Raw genomic sequence first — 26,845 nt, 5'->3', positions numbered from 1 at the left:
ATCTTTTTTATGGTTGAATAATATTTCACTGTATACATGTACCACATCTTCTTTATCCAATCATTTATTGAAGGACATTTTGGTTCTTTCCTTGTCTTGGACACCATGAATAATGCTGCAGTGAACATAGGGGTACATATATCTTTATGGATAAATGTTTTCAGAAAACAACCTAATATTACATCTTAAAGAATTAAAAAAAGAACAAATGAAACTCAAAGTCAGCAGAAGGAAAGAAATAATAAAAATTAGAGCAGAATTAAATGAAATAAAGAAAAAAAGACAACAGAAAAAAATTAATGTTTTTTCTATTTTTTCAACAAAAAGCTAGCTCTTTGAAAAGATAAATAAATTGACAAACCCCTGGCTAGACCCACCAAGGAAAAAAGAGAAAAGACACAAATAAAAACAAATGAAAGAGGAGAAATTATGATGGATACTACAGAAATAAAAAGGATCATATATGAATACTATGAAGGACTATATGCCACCAAATTCAATAACCTAGAAGAAATGGACAAGTTTTTAGAAATACATAACCTTCCTAGATTGAATCAGAAAGACCTGGAAAATCTAAATAGACCGATAAACAGCAGGGAAATTGAAACAATCATCCAAAACCTCCCCTAAAGCCAAAGTCCAGGACCAGATGGCTTCATTAGTGAATTCTACCAAACATTCAAAGTACATTCTTTTTTTATTGCTGATCTATGAATATACAACAATCTGTTTATCCATTCACTTGTTGATGGACACTTGGGTTGTTTCCAGCTTTTAGCTATTGTGGATAAAGTTCCTATAAATATTTGTGTACAGTCATGAACCACATAAGGACATTTCCATAAACAAAGGACCACATATAGGATGGTGGTCCCATGCGATTATAATGGAGCTGAATTTCCTGTAAGAAATGGAAGGAGATGTGGTTCTTGTCAGAGAAAAAGATATTCCTTCTGAATATCTTGTGGGGCTTGGCGGTAGCTTCCCTGTCGCTCACAGCACCTCAGGTTTGAGTGCACGGATTCCATCCCGGCCAGTCAGGCACGGGCCTGTTTCAGCACAGAGGAGCCTGTCCCCACAGTGCTGCGTATTCAGAGGGCACTACAGCCCTCCCAGAGCTGGCTTGATGGGCTTTGCAGTACCTTGCTGTAAATTCTTTGTTGAGGGCCTAAGATGCGGTACAAGGACACAGGTCCACAGGAGCTCCCTTACCAAGTATTAAGGGCCACCGTCACTTCAGTAGGAGCTTTCTGTGCTCGTGTGGAGCCAGCCTGTCCCGTACTTTGGAAAGATTTTCAGGCAGTAATGATGTAAAGCATAGATAAGTTTTATTACTTTCATCAATTCAATGGCAGACAGAGCCCTTTGTGCCAGAGAGGTCAATGGAACCAAACACCAATTTCCAAAATCAAATATTCGGTCCTCAGTTTTATACCCTCTCTGTGTTAAAAACCCTCTTTTTTTTTTTTTTTTTTTGAATACCACCAAGTTCCTTAATCGGACTTCTGCTCCATCATGCAGTAGCCCAAACCACATTGCCATGATAATCCTCTATGTTCGTTTCACTCTCCATCTTTGCTGCTTATTCCTACTGATCCTCAGGCCACCTTTCACTCCCTCCTACATCACCATTACGGTGATCTAGGCCTCAGCCAGCCAGTTTCTCCTCGATATTTCCAATCAATCCAGCCCACATCCCTGATCATGGAGCAGCATTGACAGCTTCGATGTTCTATTTCTGACCTTGTCAGAAGAAAGCAGGGGGAGGGCTTGTGGGGCACTGTTTATAAAGTGTACAGTAGTGGACAGTATGTCCTCGGCCTTCACATTCACTCACCACTCACTCACTGACTCACCCAGTGCAATTCCCGTCCTGCAAGCTCATTCATGGTAAGTGCCCTATGCAGGTGGACCATTTTTTATTTTATACTGTATTCTTACTGTCCATGTTCTGTATTTAGACACACAAATACCACTGTGTTACAATTGCCTACAATCTTCAGGACAGTAACATGTTTTAGAGGTTTGTAGCCTTGGAGCAATACACTGTGCCATATAGCTGTGCAGTAGCTGTAAGGTTTGTATTGGTTCACGTCGGTTTGTGAACTCTATGGTGTTTGCACAATGACACAGTTCTCAGGATGTATTCTTGTTGTTAAGCAACACATGACTGTACAAGTCTTTGTGTTGACATGTTTTCATTTCTCTTGGATAAAAACCCAAGGGTGGAATTGTTGGGTCATAGGGTAAGTGCATGTTTAACATTTTAAGAAATTGCTCAACTGTGCCAAAATGGTTCTCACCAAACCTTGATATTGTCAGTCTTTAAAATAAAATTTGTGCTGTTCTGATGAGAGTTTATATTTTGTGGTTTTAATTTGCATTTCCCTGATGACTAATGACGTTGAATGTATATTTTTTGTGCTTATTGGCCATTTGTATATCTTCTTTTGTGAAGTGTCTGTTCAAATCTTTTGCTTAGTTTTTAAAAATAGATAGCTTGTCTTATTATTGAGTTGCAAGAGTTTTTATATATATATTCTGGATACAAGTCTTTATCAGATCTTTGTATATTTTGCAAATATGTTCTCCTAGTCTGTGGCTTGTCTTAGTGGTGTCTTTCAAAGAACAGAGGTTTTTAATTTTGATGACGTCCACTTTGTATTTTCTCTCTTCCATGATTCATACTTTTTGTGTCTTATATAAGAAATCTTTGCCAGGTCACACAATTTTTTTCTTCTACTTTTAAAAGTAATTTTATAATATTATATTTTATGTTTAGGTCTCTGATTCATATTGAGTCAATTTTTGCATATGGTGTTAGGTAGAGTTCTGAATTTTCTTTCTTCTTGTAAACGTATAGTTGTTCCAAAACCAAGTTTTTTAAATAACTGTGTTGTACAGTAATTGTCAAAAATCAATTGACATATATGTGTAGGTCTATTTCTGGACATTCAAGACGGTTCCATTCTTCGTATGTCTTTTCTTTTTTTAAAATTAGTTTCAGGTGTACAAAATAATGTAATAGTTAGACATTTACCCCCCGCCACACACACACACCAAGTGGTAACCCTCCTTCCCCCAATCTACTCATCTGACATCGTATACAGCTGTTACAATTCCATTGACTATTCCTTATGCTGTACTCCACATCCCATGACTATATATATATTAAATTATAGTTGACTTGATTACTGGAGCTCTATACTGTCTTGAAATCAGGTAGAATAGTCCTTCAATTTTTTTCTTTTTAAAAATTATCTTGACTATAATTCCAGACCCTTTGCATTTCCATATAAATTTAAATTTCAGAATCAACATATCAATTTCTAAAAAACAAACAAACAAACAAACAAAAACACTGCTGGAATTTTGCTTAAGGTTGTATTGAATCTATAGATTAAATTAGTGATAACTGACATCTGAACAATAGTAGGTCTTCTAATCCATTAATCTGATATGTCATTTATTTCAGTCTTCTTTATTTCTCTCAGTAGCAACTCACACATGTTAAAGTAGTTTTTTGTTAAAATTTATTTCTGAAAGAGGAACCGTAATTCTCCCCTCTGTGACTTGGGTCTTGTTATACTCTGAGCAGGACAGTATATGGACCATCAAAAACCAAAGCAGAACGAAGAAAAATCAAATCATTTTGATATTGGGCATAAATAATTTATCTCCTTTCTTCCATGTAATCGTCATATTCATAGAGTAAAATTGGATTCTTACATAATGCAGATGAAGATCACTTAAGAGATTACTTTTTCCTTTACATTTTGAGGAAAAATGACAATAATTCACGACCAATAAATAAATAACTATAGATCTCTAAATTTTAATATTATAGATATAAATGTGGTTGATGTGAAGATATGTAACTTTCATTTGAACTATGTATGTCATGAACATATCTTTAAATGACCTGATTGGAAGAGAACTGCCCCTTTCCGGGTTTTCCCTTTCCTTCTTAGGCTGTGTCAGGGAAAAGTACAGTCCACAATCCCTTATCTGTAGGTCTGTAATCCACAAAGTTCTGAAAACCCCCCGTTTTTAAAAATAGCATTTGGTAGCAAAACCTGATCTGATCTAAACTCATTTAGTGCCTAAACCTGACCTAAACTGACATGGGATTATTTTTGTTCTTTTCTATCATTTAGTGTGTCTATTCAAACAATTCACTGCAGAAATGTTTATGCGTTTTATTGCAGGGTGTTGTCGCATACTCTGCTGGGCTGTTATATAATACATGGTATGTACATTATATTATCTTTTTAAAATCTGAAAAATTCTGAATTCTGAAATACATCTGGGCCCAAAGGTTTTGACAAGTGTTTTGGATTTGTGTATCTGATTCCTTGTGTACCCTGAAGAGTTATGCAATCTGTTTTTGTTTGTTTGTTTGTTTGCTTGTGTGTTTTGGTTATACATTGTTTGTAAGCAGCCATAAAATGGGGAATGTAGAGTAGTTTCATTTTTGGCAGCTCAGACTCCTGTCCACCTTTGCAATAGCATCTGGTTCCTTTTGGGGACTGACCTCTTCTCTGTTGGAGTGCTAAATCTGGGGTCTCCTCGCAATATAGAAGTTGAAGAAAACAGTCTCCTGTTTCCTGCTCCAGTGCTGTCAAGTGTTGGGCATGTGTGACCCAAACTTGGCTGCCCATTCAGATGCCCAGTCTTGCAACTCTTAGAGGAGTTTGTAAACAACATAGTGACTGATGGAAGACTGTGGATCATACATCTCTGCAGCATGTGCTAATCAACACGTGCTAACAAACATGTTCCTGTGCCTTAGCCCTCTGGACTTACTATTTTCAGGCTGGTCCTTAGCCTTTGGTACCTTTGAATATGACCTTATTTGGAAACAAGGTCTTTACATAAGCAAGTTAAGATAAGGTCATGCTGGATTAGAGGTGGATCCTAATCCAATATTACTGATGTTGTGAGAAGAGAAGAAAATTGACACATAGAATGAGAATGCCATAGGATTGGAGTGATCCATCTATAAGCTAAGGAATGCCCAGGATTGCCAGGAACCGCCAGAAGCTGGAAGAGGCAAGGAAGGGTTCTTTGCTAGGGCCTTCAGAAGAAGCATGGCCTGCCAACATCTTGATTTTGGACTTCCAGCTTTCAGAACTGTGAGACAATAAACTTCTGTTGTTTTAAGCCACCTAGTTTGTGGCATTTTGTTACAGCCATCCTTGGGAACTAATACACTGTCAGTAAATTCTCTTTTGATTAAGTCAACCAGCATTTGTTACTCTTCTTTGCAACTAGGCATTCTAACTAATACACCAAGTAATATTACATAATCTTGTGTGATTTGTGTATGTTATAAATTTTTTAAAAATTCTGAACAGGAAGATGTTTAGGTAAGAAAGTTAAATTGCCCTACCTGAAAAACAGAAAGTACCAAACTAAACAACAAAACAAAACAAAACAAGACAAAAAACAAAACAGCTCAGAAATTCAGTTCCAGCATACAATGCTACTAAAATCCTGAAGGGTTAATAATAAAATATTTTGTTGCTCATAGCAACAAATTACTGATAACCAATCAGGTTATTCAAAATATTTCAAAATAGGCTGTCCTTTACATAAGACACAGTCTTTTTTATGTTATGATTGTTTTCTAAGATATATTACATGATGATAAACGAGCTTGTACATTGTTTTGACAATCTGAGTATTTATGAATGAGAAACTGATTTGCCTGCAGTGATGAACTGAATTGTAAAAAAAGGCATTAACAATGATGATATCGTTTAAAATTTGTTCAAGAATAACATTATAGTTTTGCTTTCTTTTTAATCAGGGCAAAAAAAAAAAAAACAACAGCCAAAAGTCATTTATTTTGTAGTAACAAGCATCCGACAGGTTCATTAGAAGAACTCACTGACAAATCTAAAGGTATAGAGGGCTTGTTTCTGCTGTATCATGTTTACATGACCCCCCCCAGCTATAGTATCAAGATATTCTACTCGTGTTTTTAACCTTGTGCATGGGGAATATTACCAATTTTCGCTGCTGTTAGTTCCCATGTTCTTGGAGTGAGAGTGATGATTTCCCCCAGTTTAAAGGGGCTTATGTAGCAATTGGGACCCTGGACCTAAGGAGCTGTGTGTAGGCATAAAATGTCTGCTTGATTGGTAGGAAACAATTCAAGGTGAAGCAAAAATTATGACCACTTTCCTCCATTCATGTTTGACAAAACAAAACAAAATCAAACCCCAACAGTTTAAATAACCTACTGAGTAGTAAAGGTGTCCAAAGTGAAGAAGTATTACTAACAGTCATGGTAAGATTATTCATACCAAAATTTTCAGGGAGTTCTGTTGGACTTAAAAGTACAGCTATAAGGGTGTCATGTGGGGGGGTTGGCTGGCTGCTTGCCAAAGAGCCTCACAATTTGGCACTTCCCTGGATGAACTTAAAGTAGAGCCCACAGATTTTCAGCCGCTGAAATTTGATGTATTCAACCCCCTGAGATGGATTTGTTCCTTGTGAAGAGACTCGCATGAACCCAGAGTACGTGAGCCCAATACATAAACCCAAATGCCAATTTACTTAATTAAAATACAAACTATAAACATGAGAAGACCAGACAGGTTTGTTTTCTCACCAGCAAAGAGAAGTTTAGATGAGAATCCAAATTATAATGAAAAAGACATGTATGGAATCAGAACACAAGAGATTAATTGTGTGATTCAAATTTCAATGGCCTTGCTAACCTGTGGCACCCACCTCCATGGAGAAGAGACCCACCACCGACACCCTACGAGATGACTCTCTGAACTTGGCTTTCTAGCCCTGAGCAGTGCTGGCCACCTGCTACCAGAGCATGGCTTCTGACTCTCCATTCTCCACCTTCCAGTCTGACCATTCCCCTTCTGAAGGGCCACTTCCTTCTCTAGATGTTTCAATATGGTCACCATCCTCATCTGTAGGCTAGAAAAATCGTGTAGTCATCTACTAACACATTATTGACTTACAAATTGATTTTATATCATGTAATATTTAAAAGGTCCCAACTTAATAAATTCAGGTTTGGAGGAAACATTGCTTTTGCCCTGTGTACCATTCACAGGCACTAAGATCCCAAAAACGTCTCTGCATCTTTTCATTGCATTCAAGGAAACTAGACTGTGAACATGGTTATGAGTTACTTGAGAACTGACGTGCACCTGGCCCATGGTGAATGTTTGTTGAGTGGAGTATGAGCAATGAGTGCTGCTGACCTGTTTTGAACTTGACTTGACATGAAGTAGCAGAGTGCATTGATCCATAGAGGTTTTCTCGCAGATCACGTTCTGATAATCAGGGATACTTTAAAAAAAAAAATGAATCAAATCTTTGCTAATGACTAACCTTCAAGCTCCTATTGTGCCGGACATATTCAGTTCAGAGTGAAGAAGTGCATTGACCTTTTGAATTTGCCATTTCATTTGAATAATTTAGACTGTTATTTTTTTTCTAGGCAAGTTAGGCAAAAAAGTAGGACACCGCTCCTGAAAAAAAAAAAAAAAGGTCAATAATTGCAAGTATGAGTCAACATCACATTTTATCCTGCTGTTTTCCTCAGGACAAGAATCTCTTCTCCTTACTAGAGAATAATCTTACTGGTTTCCCTAAGGTATTAGCCCATTAATTGACATATTTACTGTGTATCTTTTATGTGCAGGACATTGCAGTATTGTAGTAGGTGATACAAATAATTACTATGTGTTTTCCAACTTGGGACATCTTCCATACGAGTTGGAAAGCTAACATCTACATAATAAAAATTAGCTATCATTACAAGGCTGTTCTGAAAAATACGAAGTGGGTGAAACAGATGTCAAAGGCCATAAACATTTATACCACAACCACGCACCTGTGGGGAGATTGGAGAATTCTTTAGGGACTTCATGAAAACTTTTTCTTCTCATCTTAACTCTCTTGTCTACAAAAAGAGAAATTGTTTTATTATTTCATTTTATGTTCAAAGCTATCCTACTCCCTTACATTATATAATATGGAGTGGACTTTTGAGCCAAGTATAATATTAATAGCAAGGCCAACTTCTCTAACTACACTTTCTTCTTAGGGCCCGTAGACTAATGACTTCCAGATCTGTATCTCCAGCGTTGCCTTCCCTTTGACCTCTACATGTAACATTCGACTGTCAACTTGACACCAGCTCTTGGATGTTTTCTAATAGGCATCTCAAAACTAATATATCCAAATCAGACTCTAGATTTCTACCCCACCCCATTCTTCACCACCATTACAGCCCCAAGACCTCTTCCGCTCTGTCAATGGTACCACCATCTAACCACTTGATCAAGTAAAAAACCTGAAGTCATTCTTGAGTTCTTCTTTTCTCCTCACCTTTCCTCTTCATTGCATGTCCAATCTATCCACAAGTCCTCTAGGCTCTAGCTCCAAATTTTATCTCTTATCTATCCACTTCTACCACCCTAGTCTAAGCTACCATCTTGTCTTGCTTGGTCTTTTTTAATTTTAATTTTTATTTTAGCCTCTTAATTTGTTTACTGTGGTAAATATAAATAACATAAACTTTACCATTTCAATCTTTTAAAAGTGTAGAGTTTAGCGGCATTAAGTACATTCACATTGTTGTGCAGTCCTCACCAGCATCCATTTCCAGAACGTTTCCATCTTCATAAACTAAAACTGTACTTATTAAACAATAATTTCTCTGCTTCCCTCAGCCACTGGCAACCACCATCCTACTTTCTGTCTGTATGAACTCTAATTATCTCATATAAAAGGAATCCTATTTTTCCTTTTGTGACTGAGTTATTTCACTTAGCATAATGTCTCCAAGGTTCATCCAGTTTATAGCATGTGTCCAAATTTCCTTCTTTTATAAGGCTGAATAATATTGCATTGTATGTATGTACCACATTTTGTTTATCCATTCACCCATCCATAGACACAGGTTGATTCCACCTTTGGAATACTGAGAATCATGCTGCTTCTTGTCTGATCTTTGCTTCTTCTCTTTCCCCCTCAATTCTATTTGCCTCACAGCAGCCAATTTGTTAAGAATCTAAATCAGTTCATGTCACTTCTCCACTTAATATCTTCCAACAGCTTCCACTTGCAGTCAGTGAAATCTAACCACCTCACCTCACAGTCTGAACCTGTCCACATACTTCCCTCTCTTTCCATGCTCATTAGATCTGGCCATAGGTCTGTTTATCATTTTCAAACAGGATATGCTCTTCCTGTCTTAGGACCTTCCCCAAGTTGTCCCTCAGCATGGAACGCTCAGCCCTGGAGTTTTGCAGGAATGGTTCCTTTTTCTCCTTTAGGTCTTTGTTATATATCCCCTTTTTTGGAACACAGAATCTAAAGTGCCCCTTCTCCCAACCCTATTGCTACCTGTCACGTTTTCCTATTTTTTCCTACATAGTAGCACTTATCACTATTGAAAATTGACGTGCTCATTTATTGGTTTACCTATGTATTTTTTGTCTCCCCATTTTAGTGCAGACCACCATGCCACTACTGACCTGAGGAACTGAATGTGACCTGAGCAGTTGAAAAGCAGTGAATTTAACAGTTAGAAAGTCAGTTGGCTGTTTCTTTTCACTCTTGTGGTATAGTAGATTAATTGTCCAAATTAATTGTAGATTAATTGTCCTAGGCATTTGCAAAAGGGCACATCGTACTTCACCTATTGAATGTCTTCTGTGATTATGGTGCCCAGAATACAGTAGCATGTTACTACCAGATGGAGACCAAACATCTGAAAAGTGAGTATGTCCCTTGGAAGTACTTAAGACATAACAGATCAATATATTTGGAGAGACATGTCAAAATCAGTGTGTAATTTGTCCTAAATGACTGTGGACCCTCATAGGTGGTATCTACAGATCCTTGCTGTTATTGATCATGGACTGCTATCAGGGGAGAAAAATTGTACACACGCTCTTAAGCTGCGCATATTTTTTTACAAACTGTTTACAGGTAGAGTGAAACATTGGATAATATTGATAAAATTAGCAAACTGTATGAAATATTAGTAAAATTACGTTTTGATTTTTTAAGATGAAAAACTGGAAGCTCTAACCCACTGCTTCTGGGGTGAATGCCTCCCTCTCTTGAGCCCACTGGCCTCATCATGGACCATGAATTGTGTCAATGGCGAGCTGTCCTCACTGTCACTGATCAAGCTTCCATCAGAATGCTTTGTGGGGCATGGATTGGTTCAGCTGCTGATGTCTCTCCTTGAAATGCAGGAAGGAACCTCTGTGGTCTCTGGTATAACCTATTAGTTCTTTGTTGAATGAAGTTATTAATATTCTAGACTTAATTTTCTTTATACCTTCCTGGTGGATATACAACCTCTGCTTTTAATTTTTTTTTTTTTAAATCAAAGGTGACTTTGTTTTCCTGTATGACACTGCAAGGTTTTTATCAGCCTATCAGTGATTCAGATGTACTCTCACTGGATCATATTCAGCTCATACTTTATCTTACTGAGTATTTATGTAGAGAAATGTAAACTAATGGATTTTAAAATAAGAATGTTTTATATTGAAGTTACTGGTAGAAAGAGACATACATGATAATTTTGCCCATTTTGGGGGTAAAACATTTTTATAAATTTATTCTAATAAATACGATTACTTTTATTTAAGACAGAGATGTATACAGTGCATTTTCTTTTTATTAAAGCATACTGTTTAAGCATATAGTAAGTTGCAAAGTTTTGGTGAAAGTCAAGGTGTTTGGGGATGTTTGGGATAGTGACGGTTATTTGTTCAATAAATTGATTTTCCAGTTTTCTTTTAATTAAGAGAGAAAAATTAGATTCTTCACCTCATAGCATTTGACTTACTACTCTGTGACCAGATCATCTCAATAGTTTCCACTAAATTGAACATTTCCTTATTCTGTGAGCTTTTGTAAAATGATCTTGCCATTTCAAGAGGAAGAAGAGAGGACAAAGGAAAGCTGCCTTCACGGGAGGCCAGGTCTGTTCTTGGCTGTCTCTAATTAATATGTGACCTCCACCAGGTCCCTTCCCTTCTCTAGTATGGCTGTTTTCTTATCTGTTGAATGGACACAGGCATTCCTGTTCTCCTATACATTTTTGGGAAATGCCTTAGCTCTGTACATGGACCATTCAGCCGGCAGTTCGAGGCCATGAACTTTCCATCCTAGAACCACGGCCCAGTTTGTCCGTCACCTCACAGAGAAGGCCCCCGGTACCGGTAAACACTACTGTAACTTACTCAAAACCTCGCTTGGTCATGTTTTGGCACTATGCCAAGTTTGAGCTGGTTCCTCCAACTCCTACTGAGATCCCTATAGTTATTCAGATGTTGAAAAAAATAGTCATTACTGCTCAAACTGGTGGTTTCAAACAGCTCACAGTTAAGGAAGCTGTGCTGAACCATTTGGTGGCCACTGAGGTGTGGATGGGGTTTTATGTGGACGAGATCATAGGCGAGCAAGCGTGGCATCATTGGCTATAATGTTTGTAGACCAACCGTTATCATGTTTCTTTTGGGTTTATTACTTGAATGTTCTTGGACCATGTGTGATCAGACTGATATTTGAATAAAATGTGTCAAAATCAATATTTTCTGTATCAAACACTACATGGAAGGTCACATTTTCTCTTGACATTAAGTTGGGTTGTCTTTTGCTTTAATGATGTTACTATAACTCTAAATGCATGTCTTTGCTTAGCCTGAAATTGGAAAGGATATATGTGAATATACCAACCTGTTATAATATTTATGAGGATAACATTTTCATTTGAAGGTTGGAAATAATGTATTTAACTTCCAGAAAAGTAGGGGGAAAGGCCTTGAGAAAACTAGGACTTGCTACAGTAGGATAAATAGTAATACCATGTACCAAAGTTAAGTCTTGTCAGTGGTATAAAGAATAAAAGTTGGATAGTTTCTCTTTGCTAAAATCAAAAAACAAACCAACAAACAAACAAAAAAGAAGATACACGGAAGTGACTATGTAAGTGAAGAGATTTTGCCATAAAAGTTGCTTACATGCAAAGTATTATTATGCAAATCAATGTCATATTTTAAAAGTCAATTTTTCTGTTTTAGTGACCGTTATTTTATTTAATTAAAATATTTTTTGTTAAAATATAGCTAACATACAATATATTAGTTTTAGGTGTACACCATAGTTATTCAGTAACTGTTATTTTTTTATCCCTATTTTCAAATGAACTTTTTATTTTCTAATAGTTGGGTACATTTACAGAAAAGTTGTGAAGATAGTACAGAGAGTTCCCAAATACCCCACATCATTTCTGGTTTTATGAACATTTAAGATTAGTAGTTTACCCATATTTTTAATCACTAAAACAAATACTATCCTGTATGTTCAAGATCTAAAAAAAATAAATATGGGATGCCCTCCTATCTTTTCTGTGATCTTAGCTTTCCTTGATTATTTTTTCACTAATTTGTTTGTTTCCTTATTATTGAGTTTTGAGCATTTTAAAATATTCTGGATTTTTTTTTTACTTTCTTTTCTTTTTTTTTTGCAATTAAATTTTTTGGGGTGGCAAAAGTTAGTAAAACTACGTAGGTTTCAAGTGTACAATTCTATAATACATCATCTATATATCACACTGTGTGCTCATATAAAACTGAAAGTAACAAAGGAACAAGACAAATAAAGAAATAAAAACTCATAGACACAGACAACAGTTTAGTGGTTACCCGAGGGTAAGGGGGGAGGAGGGTAGTAGAATAGGGTAAAATGGATATAAGTTCTTATCAGATAGGATTCATAATTTTTTTTATCCCACTTTGTGGCTTATCAATTCATTTTCTTAACTATGTCTTTAGAAGATTAATCTATTTTTAAGACTCAAATTTTTATGTTCTAGGTATGGGGGAAATAAAAACAATTTACGTTTATGCTTGCTTGAAGATTTCTTACATGCAGGGTTAGCTAAAATGTCATTCAAGAACCCAAAAGGCCATGATAATTTTTACAATAGATTTTTCTCTTATATCCTGAAACAAATGTAAAGCAGCAATAGCATTAAGGCTTTCTAAAATACTAAAATTATGTTAGTTCTAATATTTATAATTGTTTATCTTTGTCCTGTAGGTTTGCAGCATGATTACTACTTATAATAGAAAATCAAGCTATAGAACATTTATGAACTTTTCCTTATGGCTCAATATAACACCATTATGTCAGATGAGCCAGCAACAACCACAAAATTACCAAGAGTGATCGCCGACGAGCGCCTGGGATCAGGTCAGATTAATTAAAGAGTATTAAGTCAATACGCTGTCTTTTGCTATACAATATTTGGAAATTTTAATTTATTCGTTGAGATAGGCAAGGCTGATGAAATGGTAACAATTCCCAGATTTCAGTGGCAGAACACATAAAAGTTTACTCATGGCCCCTGTTGGGTGGTGATGGTTGTGTGTGGATTGTTCTACTTAGTCTCTCAGAGACCCTGGTGTTGGAGACAGCCTCTGGAACTTTGTTTGGGTTGTTCAGCAGGGGAAGAAGAGAGAATGGAGAATCCTGCAGGGCTTTGCACGCCTCACTGGCAGACGTCTCATCCATTCACATTTCATTAGCCATTAGCCAGAATTGGTAACCTGGCCCTTTGTCATCTTGAGGGGGCTTGAAAGTGTAGTCTCCTGTACATTCAAGAAGTCAAGGAGAATCTAATATTGGTAAGCACTAGTAAAGTTTAGCACATTTTCTAAAATACCATAAAAGAAATTATAACCACATTATTTAAATTAGAGGCACGTTTTGTGGTAGTTTTATTACTTACTGGCTGGGAAACCTTGGACCAATTACTTAATCTCTGTGAGCCTCAATGACCCCATCTAGAAAAGGGGTAGTAGTGATAGCTAACATTTATTGAGTGTATACTAGGAGCCAGGTCCTGTTATATGAGTACTTGACATATATTAAAAGCTGTAAGCTTTACAACTCCTATGCAGGAGAAAATATTTCCACTGTTACTGAAGAGGCAATTGGGGTACCGGGAGCCTAAGTAACTTGCTGACTCAGACAGCTTGTGGTTCTGAGATTAGAACCCAGGTCTCCAGTACCAGCACTGCTGGGCTTCATGACTATGTTCTACCTTCTCTTTTGGAGGTAATCATACCTGTTTGAATTAGATGCAAAGTAAGTGCCCAGGATGGTAGGTGCAGTTCTAGTCATTGTAACATTTGAGATATGCTGGCGAAGATAGAAGGAAAATTTGGCTAATGTAGTCAATTGAATAATTCAGTGAAAATGGCATTATTTTGTGGGGGTGGGGTGTGGAGAGGGAGGTGGGAAAGGTTATCCCCAAATGATTGCATTTCTGGCTGAGTTCTATCCACGTTTCTCTAAGGGGGCCTTTGCTCTCTAGGACTCATTTTCCATTCTGATCTCAATATTAATAATGACGTCCCCGGAGGCTTCAGTTCTGGCAGAGATACCTGACAGATTTTCACAGAGTTCTATCATATAATGTATTCGATGGGGGTGCTGCATAATAAATGGCTGGGTTTGTCCCCTCTCTGATGGAAGTAGCTTCCATCCTAGCCCTCCTAGATTTCCTGTTGCTTAGCGATCAGTCTTTCTGGGTATGTCTTGAGCAATCAGCAACTTTGTTAGACATTTCAACCAAATCACTCCCTCAGTGTAGTGTAAGAAATTATCCTGTTTTAGGGATTCCAAAGATTCCTTTTGCCAGTTAGGAATGCTTTTGGGCACAAGCAACAGAATACCTATGGGGTAGAAGTTGAAACAAGTGGAGTCTAGCAGCGTTATCCTGGGCTCAGTGGCTCCATTACTTCTGGCTTTGGTGGTTTCTGAGCCTTTCCCTCATGGTCATAAGATAGGTACTGCAGCTCTTCCCCTTACATCAAATGGAAGGGGAAAAGGGTGGCCGGTTAGCTCAGTTGGTTAGAGCATGGTGCTGGTAGCACCAGGGTTGCTGGTTCGATCCCCACATAGGCCTCTGTGAGCTGCGCCCTCCTTAAAACAAACCAAAAAACAAACCAAAAAACCTTTAAAGAAGAAAAAAAAGGAAGCGGATGGCAGAAAACAGACCTTTCCTTTTATCAGGGAAGAAAAGTAGTCTCTGAAACCTCACAATAGTAAGTTTCCTTACTGTTTATTGGCTGCAATGGTGTTGCAGGCTTCTCATTGGACCCGTCCATCCTGTCTGCTGTGACAAAGCATCTTCCTCCAATTCCTGATAAAAATGGTATTCTGTTAGAAAAGATGAAGGGGTGTGTGGGTGCATGTGTGTGCATGTGTGTGTGCGGCTTGTGTGGACAATAAATTATTTTTGCCACATAGCCCTTTTCTCTCCTATAGGCACCCAGGAACACATCAGTCCCTATACGGATTTTCATTCCGAGGGCCTATTATCTGCTCTGGAATTGACTCCAAAGTTCCCTTAGGGTGGCAACATTGACTCCCCACCCTAGATGGGGAAAGTGAATCAGGCTGTCTCTAGTAAGCCTCCAATTCCTGCATATGGAGAGTTATGGTTCCTACAGCAGCTGAGAGGCCCTTTCTCATCACATCTCCACCTACATCAACAAATGCTTACATGCTAGAAGAAGGAGTCAACTATTTTGCTGACTGCGTAATTTGACTTCAATGCATCGTAAATCCAGATCAGTTTTAGGTAATCAGATCAAGCCATTTCAGGACACTTTGTGTCAGGCTTCATGTTTTTAACATGATGCCAGGTTGAGTCCAATGCAAATTAACTTGAAATTTTCAAATTCAGTGAATGAAAGTGTCTGGATTATCTTTAGACCACACAGCCTGCAGTGCTAAAATGGGCCCATTGCAAAGTTATTTTCAAGGGCTGTGACTTCTGTTCTGCCGAACTTTTACAATTTGTGAGTAAAGAGAGAGAGTATTTTTCCTGTTTAGTTCTTCCATGGATAGTTTATGCAACACATGGGCGATAGAAGGGGCCCCGGAGGGCAGCAGGAAACTTTACAATGCACACCGTCAGTTTCCTTTTGATTGTTCTTACTACACAAGTGAGGTTGGAGCTGTGGGGGGAGCATTACCAGGGGAGCTTCCTGGTACGCCACAGTTTGATTATCTGTCTTCCAGATATCTACTACTCATGAACTATGAAAAAACATTCTCTGGGTGTGGATTGTAGGTCAGCCTGGGCAAGTGATGTTACAATTTAATTTTCAGGATTGGGTGGACACATATTTTAATATTTATTTATAAAAAAATGTTTTCGGTTAACCTATCCTGTAGCATGGCCAGAGAAACCATTCTCTTCAGAATAAAGCATTTTTCCAAGTTTCCTTTATTGTTGAAAAGTAAATAAATAAGCAACTTTTGCAAAAATAGCTCAGTTAGTTCACTCCTCTGTGCACAGATATAAGAGCACGTATCCACCTGGCAAGGGTATTGGGGAGCTAGCTAATTGTTTGCAAAATGCTCCCAAGCTCCCAGATGAAAGAAGCCACACTTTCTGTGCCCAGCTTTGTTGTTGACAGTGTTTTCTGCTGCCACAGAGAATCTGATTCAGAACCTGCTTCCACTATCTCGGAAGACTGGCCTGAGTTTTGAAGGGGGGGATAAGGGGACATCAGTACTTGTTCAACTGTTTAAAAATTGTTCCACTTGCCTGTGATCTAATGTAGTATATGTTCAGAGGTGGAGTGCTGGTGAAAGTCACGTCTTTTCAAAAGCCGCCCCAGATAGTGTCACAATCATCAATCAGTGGAAGAATCCAGGAACAAACCAGGGATTTCCCCAAATTCCTTTCACTTTTTTTTTTTTTAAGATCAAATTCAAAGAGCATTTTATGCTTTCTTTTACTGAATTAACAATGGCCCAGAGAAGGTATTTCAATCTCTTTAATACTTTCATACTAACCTTTTATGCTATGACAACCCCGGTCACCGGTACGTGCAGGCTGGATTTGGGCCATCAGTCAACCAGACGTGTAAGTGCTGGCTGGCTCCTGCCTGCGTCACTGCCACTGCTCCGCCCCGGAAGCTGTATTCATGGCAAAGGCAACGGTCACTATCAAAAGAAACATGCGCTTGCTGTCTCTGAGCTCCTCCTCCAAGCACAGGAATGTTAAACTAGACATCTGTCTGCAAAAACAATCAACTAAACATATGCCCACTCTCAAAGGAGGGTCTTGTTCTGCCTGTGTCTTAACTTTTAAAAAAATGGCTTTTTCTAAAGGAGTTTTAGAAAAGTAGTAATAAGCCACAGTATCCACTGTACACGGATTTCTACCTTAACATGGAAAATGCACATGTTTAGCGGTGTATATCTTTTATTACATGGATCCTTCTATACTTAAAGAGTATATAACACAACTATCATGTATGATATACTAGTTTTATTAGAGCTATGACTTATGATGTATTAAGCACTAATGTTACATAACCCTTGTAATAATAGTCCTGTGCGATAGGTATTATTTTGTTTTAAAAATGAGGGAACTGAAGCTTTTGGAGTTTGGTTATCTGCAAGTGGAAAAGCAGGGATTCCAGGCTGTTGTCACCAAGTGTGTATAAAGCACTAGGTTCTACTGGCTACAGATCCAGAATATCATATGCTAATATGTTTAGCAAAGATTAGGAAAGTTCATACATTTTTATTGGCTTAAATATTATCCTTACATGAAGAGAAAATGGCAGATATAACATCTGTGGAATTTTTTCAATAGAAGGAAAATCAAGTGAGAATGTAAGGTGGTCAGGGGGGAAAAAGTCTTAAAAAGGTTTCTAAATTCATCCTAAGTGTCACATCCTTAGGCTAAATGGCAATGTAGACAAACTGACTGCCATCAAATAACAAGGATTTTAGGTTACTAAAGTGCAAATAAAATGAGAATTGTTTCTATGAAAACACCAGCTGATTTCCACTACAGAGGTTAAGGTATCAGGATTAGGGTTAGTTCCAGAACAGTAAGGTTCAGAATGTTCATTTAAAAATATACTATGACCCTTTACTTTGTAAATAGTAAGCATAATTAAGGTATTGGAAATCTTTTTCAGAACAAATGAACTCTATGGTGGAAAGGACAGTGGACAGGAGGTGGGGAGATGGAGATTCTGGTCCTGCCTCTAATTAGCTGGCTCTGTGACCTTGGATGAGTCACTTGACTTCTCCAGACATCATTTTTGTCATGTGCATAGTGAAGCCTCTTGCCCCTTCCTCTTCTAAAATTCTTTCTGAGTTTATGAGTCAAACTTGTCTCATCTTTGCTAATGACTCCATTTTATTTTCCACACACTTCTTAGGGAATTGTCAAGGAACCAACTGAAAATGCAATTCAATTCTCCTGAGTTTCTTTGCTCACTCCACGCCCCCATGCTTCTGTTTTTTAACCCCTTTGTCATTGGGAAACACTTCAAGGATAGAAGGTAAGCAAGTAAGATGAAAATAATTTACCAAAAGACTAAGTTTTACATTTACACACAATGTACTCATGCCCACTTTGCCATCTCTTTAGCTGTTCTGATTTTCGATTTTTCTGTTATGTTGGACTGCTTTTTTAATTTATTTATCATTTACTGCAAAATGCTTTTTAAAAAATTTTAACTTGGAAAACTAAGACAAATTCTTCTATTCAAATTAGACAGAAACCTAATATTTTTAGACTTCTACCTCCTAATTTTCCATGTGCAATGATTGAAATTATAAATGCTGACAGAATTAATGAACTGATAGAATTGAAAGTTTTTAGGAAAATGATTTATGACGTAATTTTTAAGTGTATTAACAAAAACTGCATTACCATGTAAAGCATACCAATCTCCTTTATCCTTGAAAATATTTTAACACTTTTTTTTGGGAGCATATTTTAAAACAAATATTACAAATATACATTCACTACATTATAAAAATGTACTGTACTAAGTAGGAAATCCATACCCAGATGATAAAAAGATCATAAAAGAGAAGAAAGGCACAGTCTGCAGCTGACCTTGAAACCCAGCCTGGATTTACTGGAAAACAAAAAATCAAAACACGTGAAAACTAAGGCACGTATAAGACCATTTAACAGAAGACAATCCTCAGATCTCAAGATCCTTAAGCAGAGCCCAAAACATACCCAGTGTTTTTCATCAATAATGTCACTTAACTTGTAGGTGTTTACTGAGCACTTTCTAGAGTTTATCTTGAGTTTTTAAATCAACTCCTGTTGACATATTTATTAGGTTGATGCAAAAGTAATTGCGGTTTTTGAAATTATTTTTAACCTTTTCAACTGCAATTACTTTTGCACCAACCTAATAGCTTATACGAATTACTAAGGTGATTTCAGCTATGGACAGACACTTCACTTTGTGTTACAGAACCAATGGCTGTCACTGCCTGTTTTATTACTCAGGCCTGTGAACAAGGTTAAAGTTCTGTTCCAAATGCTCAGAATTTATTTGTACTTGCACTAAACATGAATGGCCTGGGGCAGGAATTGAAACTATGTGGCCATCTATGTGAGCCCTACCCAAAGACTAGTACCCATAATTGATCATAACACCATTTCCTACCCAACTGAACGCACCCTCGGAGAATACTGTTCAATGGCAGTGAATGCAGCCATCATAGGAAAATAGAAAACTATTTGCTGCCAGTGGTCTAGAATTAAAATATCTAATTAAAAACCTCATAGGTTTGCCTCTTTCCTTATTATACTGTGATTGCCTTTTCTGAAAATTTTAAATCTTTTGTTTTCATTTTGACAAGTAATGATTTTTTTTCAAGAAAGAAAGAAATGACCTTTCATTGCATATGTTTGAATTCCCCTCAGCACCTCCAACACTTCTAAATACACATTAGGGACTCAATAAATACTTACGTCTTGAGTAGCCTAAATACTAGAATTATAAGACAGAACTATCACACAGTGCCAGAAAGGGCCCGGTCTCAGGGACATCTGTACCAGGTGTCGGTTGTCTCCAGGTACTCATGGAGGAATCACGCACCAAATTAAGTCCTGGGAAACTGGCAGAGCAAAGAACTGTAGAAGTTCCAGTTCCTTTTGTGTTACAAGTTTCCAAAATGTGAGGAAATATGCCAAATGCCTTTGGCATTCAAATGATAATAGACTCTGAATTAATGACTAACTGGGAAACGCCCATTGAGTAGTTCATGGACAGTGTCTGTCCGGTTAGATTCTGTTGGCAAATGACTAAAGAACCCTTTTCTCCTGAGCCAGCCAGCAGCCACGTCTAGGACCAGGAAGCACTCTGCCACCAAGGCAGAATTATAAAAGTGAGCAATTCAAAGCACCATTTGCAGTTAATCAAGTAACTCCACTGAATACCCTGAAAGTTGTCCTCGAAACACATTTGACTTGGAGCCCTGACTTGATTTTAGAGGAAACTGTTTCTTAAATCGAAATGTAAATGTAAAGATACGCCTTAAGTCGTGTTTTAAAAAACAGAACCAAAGATAAGATTTTTAAATGTTCTAGTTTATTTAGCAATATACTAGATAAACAACAATGTTCTAAGATGAACTTTAAGACAAACTCAGTGAAATTACATGATTTCCGTTTCAAACTGTATATACATCCTAAAACAATCTGGTTGATGAATCTGCTTTATTTCAGATTTTGTGGGTTTCTAAAGTAATTAATCCCTTAATTAACAACAACATACTCGTATATAATGCTTTCCTCTGATTCCAGTACATACACCCAATTTGCAGCTGAAGAAAATAAGAAACAGTTAAAAGGTACCAATTACTTCTTTAATGCCAGGGAGTGAGAACATATTTAATATAAATTTAACAGTCACTCACTGGTTCATTCAACATTTATTGAACACCTGCTCTGTGCCAGACTCTGTTAGCTACTGGGGAACAGAGCAATGAACAAGATAAATACAGTTTCTACTCTACGTTATGTTACAATCTAATCAGAAATTTTGCCTTTAAACAACTACAGAAAGAAATAAGTCATCAATTGAGATAAATGTGGTACAAATAAAGGGTGCTCACATCTTTCGGTTTACTTATAAAACTATGGTTTCCTGCAGAAGTAGTTTTGATTATCTAAACAATATTTGAATTAAAATAAAATAGAAATAAAATGAAATAGAAAGTCTATTATAGACCCACTATATTGTTATTTCTGAATGTATCTGTTGAATATAAAAATGACAAAAAAAAATTTTTTAAAGAAAAAAAGAAAATGCTAGTGATTCTAGAAATACTTTTAACCAAGCCAGTTTCCAGGAGAATTCATGACCATTTTAGGTTAATGGTCATTGGCTTCATGTTCAGCCCTCAATTAAACCCTGAACTTCAATTGTTATTACCTAATTGACTTGGTTATATTTCATGTCAGCATTTCAAAATGACCTTTCTTTTAAAAAATAGAAATTACCCTGACATTGTACCTTGGGTCTTTGCTGAGCCTAACATTGCTGCAGCAGTCCAGATTATCTTTATATATGGTTGGGCCTACAACTTGCTTAGCTTTGCAATCACTAGGGTACTCCCCACAGTCCTTGCTCATGATATTAGACAGCTCCAGAGAAATTCAAGTGGCGAGGGAAAAAGAAAAAAAAACTAAATGCATCTGTTGCCACAATTATTATTAAAATGCCACATAAATCCACTGATACCCATTTTATTCTAAGCACAGGGAATTAGACCGCCTTTCATACCTTGAGTATCGTAATTAAATACTGTCAAATTATACTTATTTTAAAATGATACTACAGTATCTTTTTCTTACAATACAAGTGACTCCAAAAATTAAGTTGTTCCAATTAACTAGAGGGAAACATAAATCCCTTTTCCTTAGACATGAAACAACAATAAGAACAAGTTAGGTTTAATGAGTTGGATTTTATATAAAGTAGGTATGACGCCAAGATAGAACTTTGCTATAGTGACTGAAACAAATTAAGGCATCAAATGAGCATTTCCCCTCCCCCTGTACTGTGGAAAAGTTTTAAAAGTCTTTTTGAAGTACTTTGATCAAGCTTTGAAATCATTTTAGTGGATTACTATTGTATGAAAACTGTAATTTATAGGGCTTGACCTAAGCAGCTCTTTGTCTCACAGCCATATTCAAAACAATAGCAGGAAAGTGAAAAACACAAGGGGAACCCAAACTGTTCTTGTTATTATTTAATTCATAATTCCATCTTCCTTATTTAATCTTTGGAATCCAGGCATGTTATTAATAAAACAGGTTCAGACCATGGCTACTATACATGGGGAGGTTAGTTTTGGGTAATACAATTGGATGATCCAGGCTGTCCCCTTCCACCCTTCCTAAGAGCGACTTCACAGACAGGTTCAGAGAGGTGCTTCTCTAACTGGGGACGCTGCAGGCAAACTCCCATTATTTACCTTTTGGCTTCCTCTTTAGTTAAGCCTGCTTTGTTCCTTAACCCTAATGGAGATTTGCTCCTCCCATCCTTGTCACAAAATACTTAATGCTTTGAGGCAACTTGCTCCTATCCAATCACAGGAAAAATGGCAAGCTGCCCCTGAGATGAACCAGCTAGAAGTGTGTCTCTAACTAAATCATAAGGGCATTTTACTATATTAATTTGTAGTTTTAATCAGCTGAACAGCACCACTGAGGCTGAAGGTAGCTGTAAACCTCACACGTTCTTTTGACTCCTTTTTCCAAAACATTTACCGACGGGCTAACACTCCTACCATATTTGACCCTGTAAAATCTTGTTATCTTAGTTAAAAGTTTTGTGATCTTTCAGGTGCCCAGAGGACTTTGAATATTCCAGCATGTGGAGGATGTGTTTAGGCATGCTTTTCCCCAAACAGAACACGTCAATTGCTCTCTATACCCTCAACTTCCACTCCGAAGACAGATGGATCAGAGGACTTAGATGGGATGAATTTTGGTTTTGGGATCATTTTCTAGAGAGAAAAAGGAGCCAAGGAGGAGTGACAAAGTGTAGAATACATGTCCATGTGGGAGGAAACTGGCAAAAGCTAGTGAAGGGGCAGATGGCCGAGAAGAGGTGGGAAGTGAAGGGACGAAAGCAGTCAAGATTAATTCCATCGAAACACCAGGTCTGGAGCAGGGAGCAGGTGAAAAGTGCAGACATCTAAGGTATGCTGGTTCCAGAAAGGAAGGAAAACAACGGGTGTAGCTCCTCCATGAGAAGCAAGTGAATTAACTGTTCACTTGGGCGCTGTGCATTAATTACTGTGACCCACCGGGGATCATTTAGTGGATTACCTCATCCAGGGCTCCAAGCAAATCCCCTGGCGGGTTCCATGAGTTAATGCACACCCCAAAGAGTAACAATTCATCATCCTTTCCAGGGTGGAATCAAGCCTTGCTGATAATGAGCAGGGACACACACCTACGGTTAAAAAAAATTATTTCCCCCGGAGATCCTGCTTTCTACTTTGGATCCCTGAACCTTCCCTTTTGTATGTGATTTCAGGAGTCTTTAGAAGAGTTGACATATACCTCACTAGAAGGCAAAAGATAAAAACGATTTTCATTATCTTTTTTTGTTGTTGTTGTGTGGGGTGGTGGTTTGAGATAGGGAAAGGAGTCTATGAAATCACTTTAAATATCAGCGCTGGATCAGCTTTTCTCTGAGCTGGTCCCCTGCCATGCTTCAAACAGGGTCTCTTATTTGTTTGTGAGAGCAGATGCTTGGCAAGTCTATATATGCCAGAGAGAACATCATTTAGTTTTACGTTTTACACACATGCCTGCTTTCTGGGTTGGCATAATTCATTAGCACAGTTTGCAGAGAGCTCCATAAAACAAGATCTGGCTTTAATGTTCATGTTCTAATGACGACAGTAATAAAAAAAAGTTGTCATCCCATGTCTACTTTCCAGGGCTGATGTTTATACTGTCTGAACTAAAAAACAAACAAACAAGGAAACAAACAACACACATAGATATAACATAAATACGTATTACTAACATAAAAGAAAAAGAACAAGGAAGCTCTAAGCTTCCAATTTGAGAACATTGCTCTCTTCCCCCCACATTAGTAGATATAATAATCACATTAGTTCTTATGTGGGAAAAAGCTTAGTTCTGAATAATTTGTAACTTTATCATAGTATGTACAGTTTATTGCTGGTTTCTTTCCCACTTTTAAGAGTCAAATTTTAATACCTTATTCATAAAAGGAGGTGGTGCCTTTGGCAGAGGAGAACACCAATACCTTCTCATAACACATTATGTCAGGGCACCAGGTAGAAGAATGACGACGAAATGCAAGCACCTCTTTTATATTTTAATTTATCTGTGCACTCTCATCATAAATTTGTTTAATGTAAAACAAACAAATCCTTGACAAGGGTTTAACAGTTTTCAACATCTGTGCAGATAAATGTAATTTATTCCTAAAGAAGAAAAAGCAGTTTAGAGCATGCCATGAAAACTGCTTTTAACAGTTTTTTTAAGGCCTGTGTGTCTGTGTGTTTGTGTGCATGTATGAAGACAATAGCAGTGTTTTCAAATCATTCTATTTCACTCATAAAACCTGCATGATGCATTTTCCACTAACACAGAAGTTTGCCTGATACCTCCTTATCATTTCATTCTCTCTCTCTCTTTCTCTGTTTAGTGCAACCCTCAGCAGAGTTAAAATCCACATGTTCAGACATGACATGTTTGGGTCCTTCAAAAGGAAAAGCAATAGGTAGACGTTTACAAATCTTATTAGGTACAAAATGAACAAAGTACTAATGGCATATTTAGTCTTTTGAAAGAACTGAGCAATGTATATATAACTTAAACGTGTTTATAAAAACGTACATTTTTTTATTAATATTTACAAGCTCACCAATTCAACATTATAAAAGTCATTAATAATGTTTTGTCAATACGGGGGCAAATATTTTACTAAATACATTTTGGGGTATAATCTTTAACTTCTTCAAAGACATGTTTATAATGAATTTATTGATGTTTTGCTTCAGATTGAAATTTGATTTGCGGCATAAAAAGTGAATAAATTAAAGTGAACGAATATAAACTTTCCTTTATTTTGCTTATTGAAAATTGCCCTAGGTTTATTTCCGGTACACTTCATTTATTCAAAGCTGAACATTTCTAATGCCTAAATTATTTGAGTGTTATATAATTATGTGGTATAAAACGCAGATAAAAAGCAGTGTACAGAATGTGCTTTAAAAAATTTTTACTCATAAAAGTACTATCAAACATACTGACAACTAGCCATGTTTAAAAATAAACTTTTGTCAAAGCTGGCACCGAGCTTCAATCGTCTCCCCTCAGCCCCCAATCCAATGAAGGAGTATGCTTTCCAGACACGATGTAACTAATACTTTCAAATGAGATAAATGGAAAAGGTTTGGTGTTCAAATAAGTATTTTAAAAAAGAGGAAATTCTCATCAAGTATATTTTTCAGCTTGGCTTAATGCCATTGCAGTCAGGAAACCGTAAAGACTGGACAAAACAAGCATACGGCACAGGCTACACTTAAGGTTTACTGGGAGTCCTGCAGGTGAGGGTGGACATTTCGTTTCAGACTTGATGTCTTCAGCTTTGTTGGGAGTGTGCTCGATTATTCCATGACGGTAATGCAACGCTGGGTATCTGTGAGTGTACATGAAGGGAAAGGGGGAGGGAGAGAGAATGAATGGAGGCTTAGAAAAAAAAAATAATAAGAGGGTGATTCGGCAACTGGGAGGAGAATTGAAAAATCACACCTTTCAGTCTCCACATTTTTTCTTTTGTTCAGTATTCAAGGAGAAACCATCCGGAAGGAAGAACGATTATGACTATCTATAAACTAACTGTGTGACAGAGACAGAAATGCTGATAATGAGTGGGTTGTGTCTGTAGTTCTTGGCTGTTCACATCAGCAAGGGATGAAGGAAAACAGAAACTCTTGATATGTTTGTCTAAAGAGGTAGTGGTGTGACCACGGGCAGAAGAGTTCAGCTGGAGTTCAGGGCAGATGTTGCCAGGAGTCGACGCTGCAGGAAAGTAAAATTGCTTCCGGATTCACCTTTTCCTCCCAGCTTCTCTTCCAGGATCATCAGGGCCAAGCTATGCTATGGCATAAGGTGACAATGTCTGTGGGGAAACAGGCTTTGAGCAGGATGCCCCTCTCCCGGTTACAGTCTAGCTCCTGGATAAATCCATACCAATAGATGACGAGGCCCGGCCCAAATCTGTCAAAACAGCAGAAAATAACATACACATATAGTATCAACATAGTTCTAAAAAAGGTCATCTTTGAAACACTGATACGATGATTAAACGACGTTGCTGCACAATATTTTTAATTTGGTGGTTGTAATTGTGACCCAAAGTAGCCGTACTTATACCAAAGAGCTTACTTAATACAAGTATTACTTACCAGCGTGGGCAGATTTATTACCGTTCTTTCTAAGAACCTGAACTATTTCGGATGTATGCACTACACTAATTACATTTTAGTAAGGTGTTACGAGCTTGTGTTGATGTGACTACTTTAGCTGATGGAGGATAAAACCAGAGTCGAAACAGTGATGAGCTGGGGCGCACCAGGCTTCGGATTTTAGTCTCCTAACATTTAGAAGCACTCTTTTAAAAACGAAACTGAGCCATTTTCAACTGAGGAAAATGAAGGATATTTGAAAAAATAATTTTAAAACTGGAACAGCTCAACATCCTCTTCTGGCTATTTTCTATTCATGGACCAATAGGGTCAGAAGTCCCTTCTGTCATTCATTCTTTCCGTCTTAAAAAAAAAAAAAAATTCATAGGATAACGGGGATCTCTCATAGAGACATTCTCCCTGACCTTTCATTCTCTGCATTACAACCACTCTCAGTATAAACACGACATGAACTTTGGTCCTAGATACTCATCATGAAAACGAGGAATAATGTCGCATA

General features: G+C 37.4%; 1 protein-coding gene and 1 pseudogene across 2 annotated transcripts in view; one reads left to right on the top strand and one right to left on the bottom strand.

The window, feature by feature from the left end:
* Nucleotides 1–1,173: 1,173 nt before the first annotated feature.
* Nucleotides 1,174–11,574, top strand: LOC308497864 (ATP synthase subunit g, mitochondrial-like; annotated as a pseudogene). Its single transcript has 2 exons — nt 1,174–1,310; nt 11,176–11,574. The product of its transcript is annotated as an ATP synthase subunit g, mitochondrial-like (transcript).
* An 8,855-nt stretch (nt 11,575–20,429) lies between these two features.
* Nucleotides 20,430–26,845, bottom strand: part of CDIN1 (CDAN1 interacting nuclease 1) — a 223,145-nt gene continuing 216,729 nt past the window's right edge. The window contains exon 11 of the mRNA XM_081049980.1: nt 20,430–26,137. Coding sequence (XP_080906106.1) covers nt 26,002–26,137 — 136 coding nt within the window. The 3' untranslated portion in view covers nt 20,430–26,001. The remainder of the gene's footprint in view (nt 26,138–26,845) is intronic.

The sequence above is a fragment of the Rhinolophus hipposideros genome, assembly GCF_964194185.1.
Source record: "Rhinolophus hipposideros genome assembly, chromosome: 5".
NCBI classification, from domain to species: Eukaryota; Metazoa; Chordata; class Mammalia; order Chiroptera; family Rhinolophidae; genus Rhinolophus; species Rhinolophus hipposideros.
This window is presented reverse-complemented; position numbering and strand designations above follow the sequence as displayed.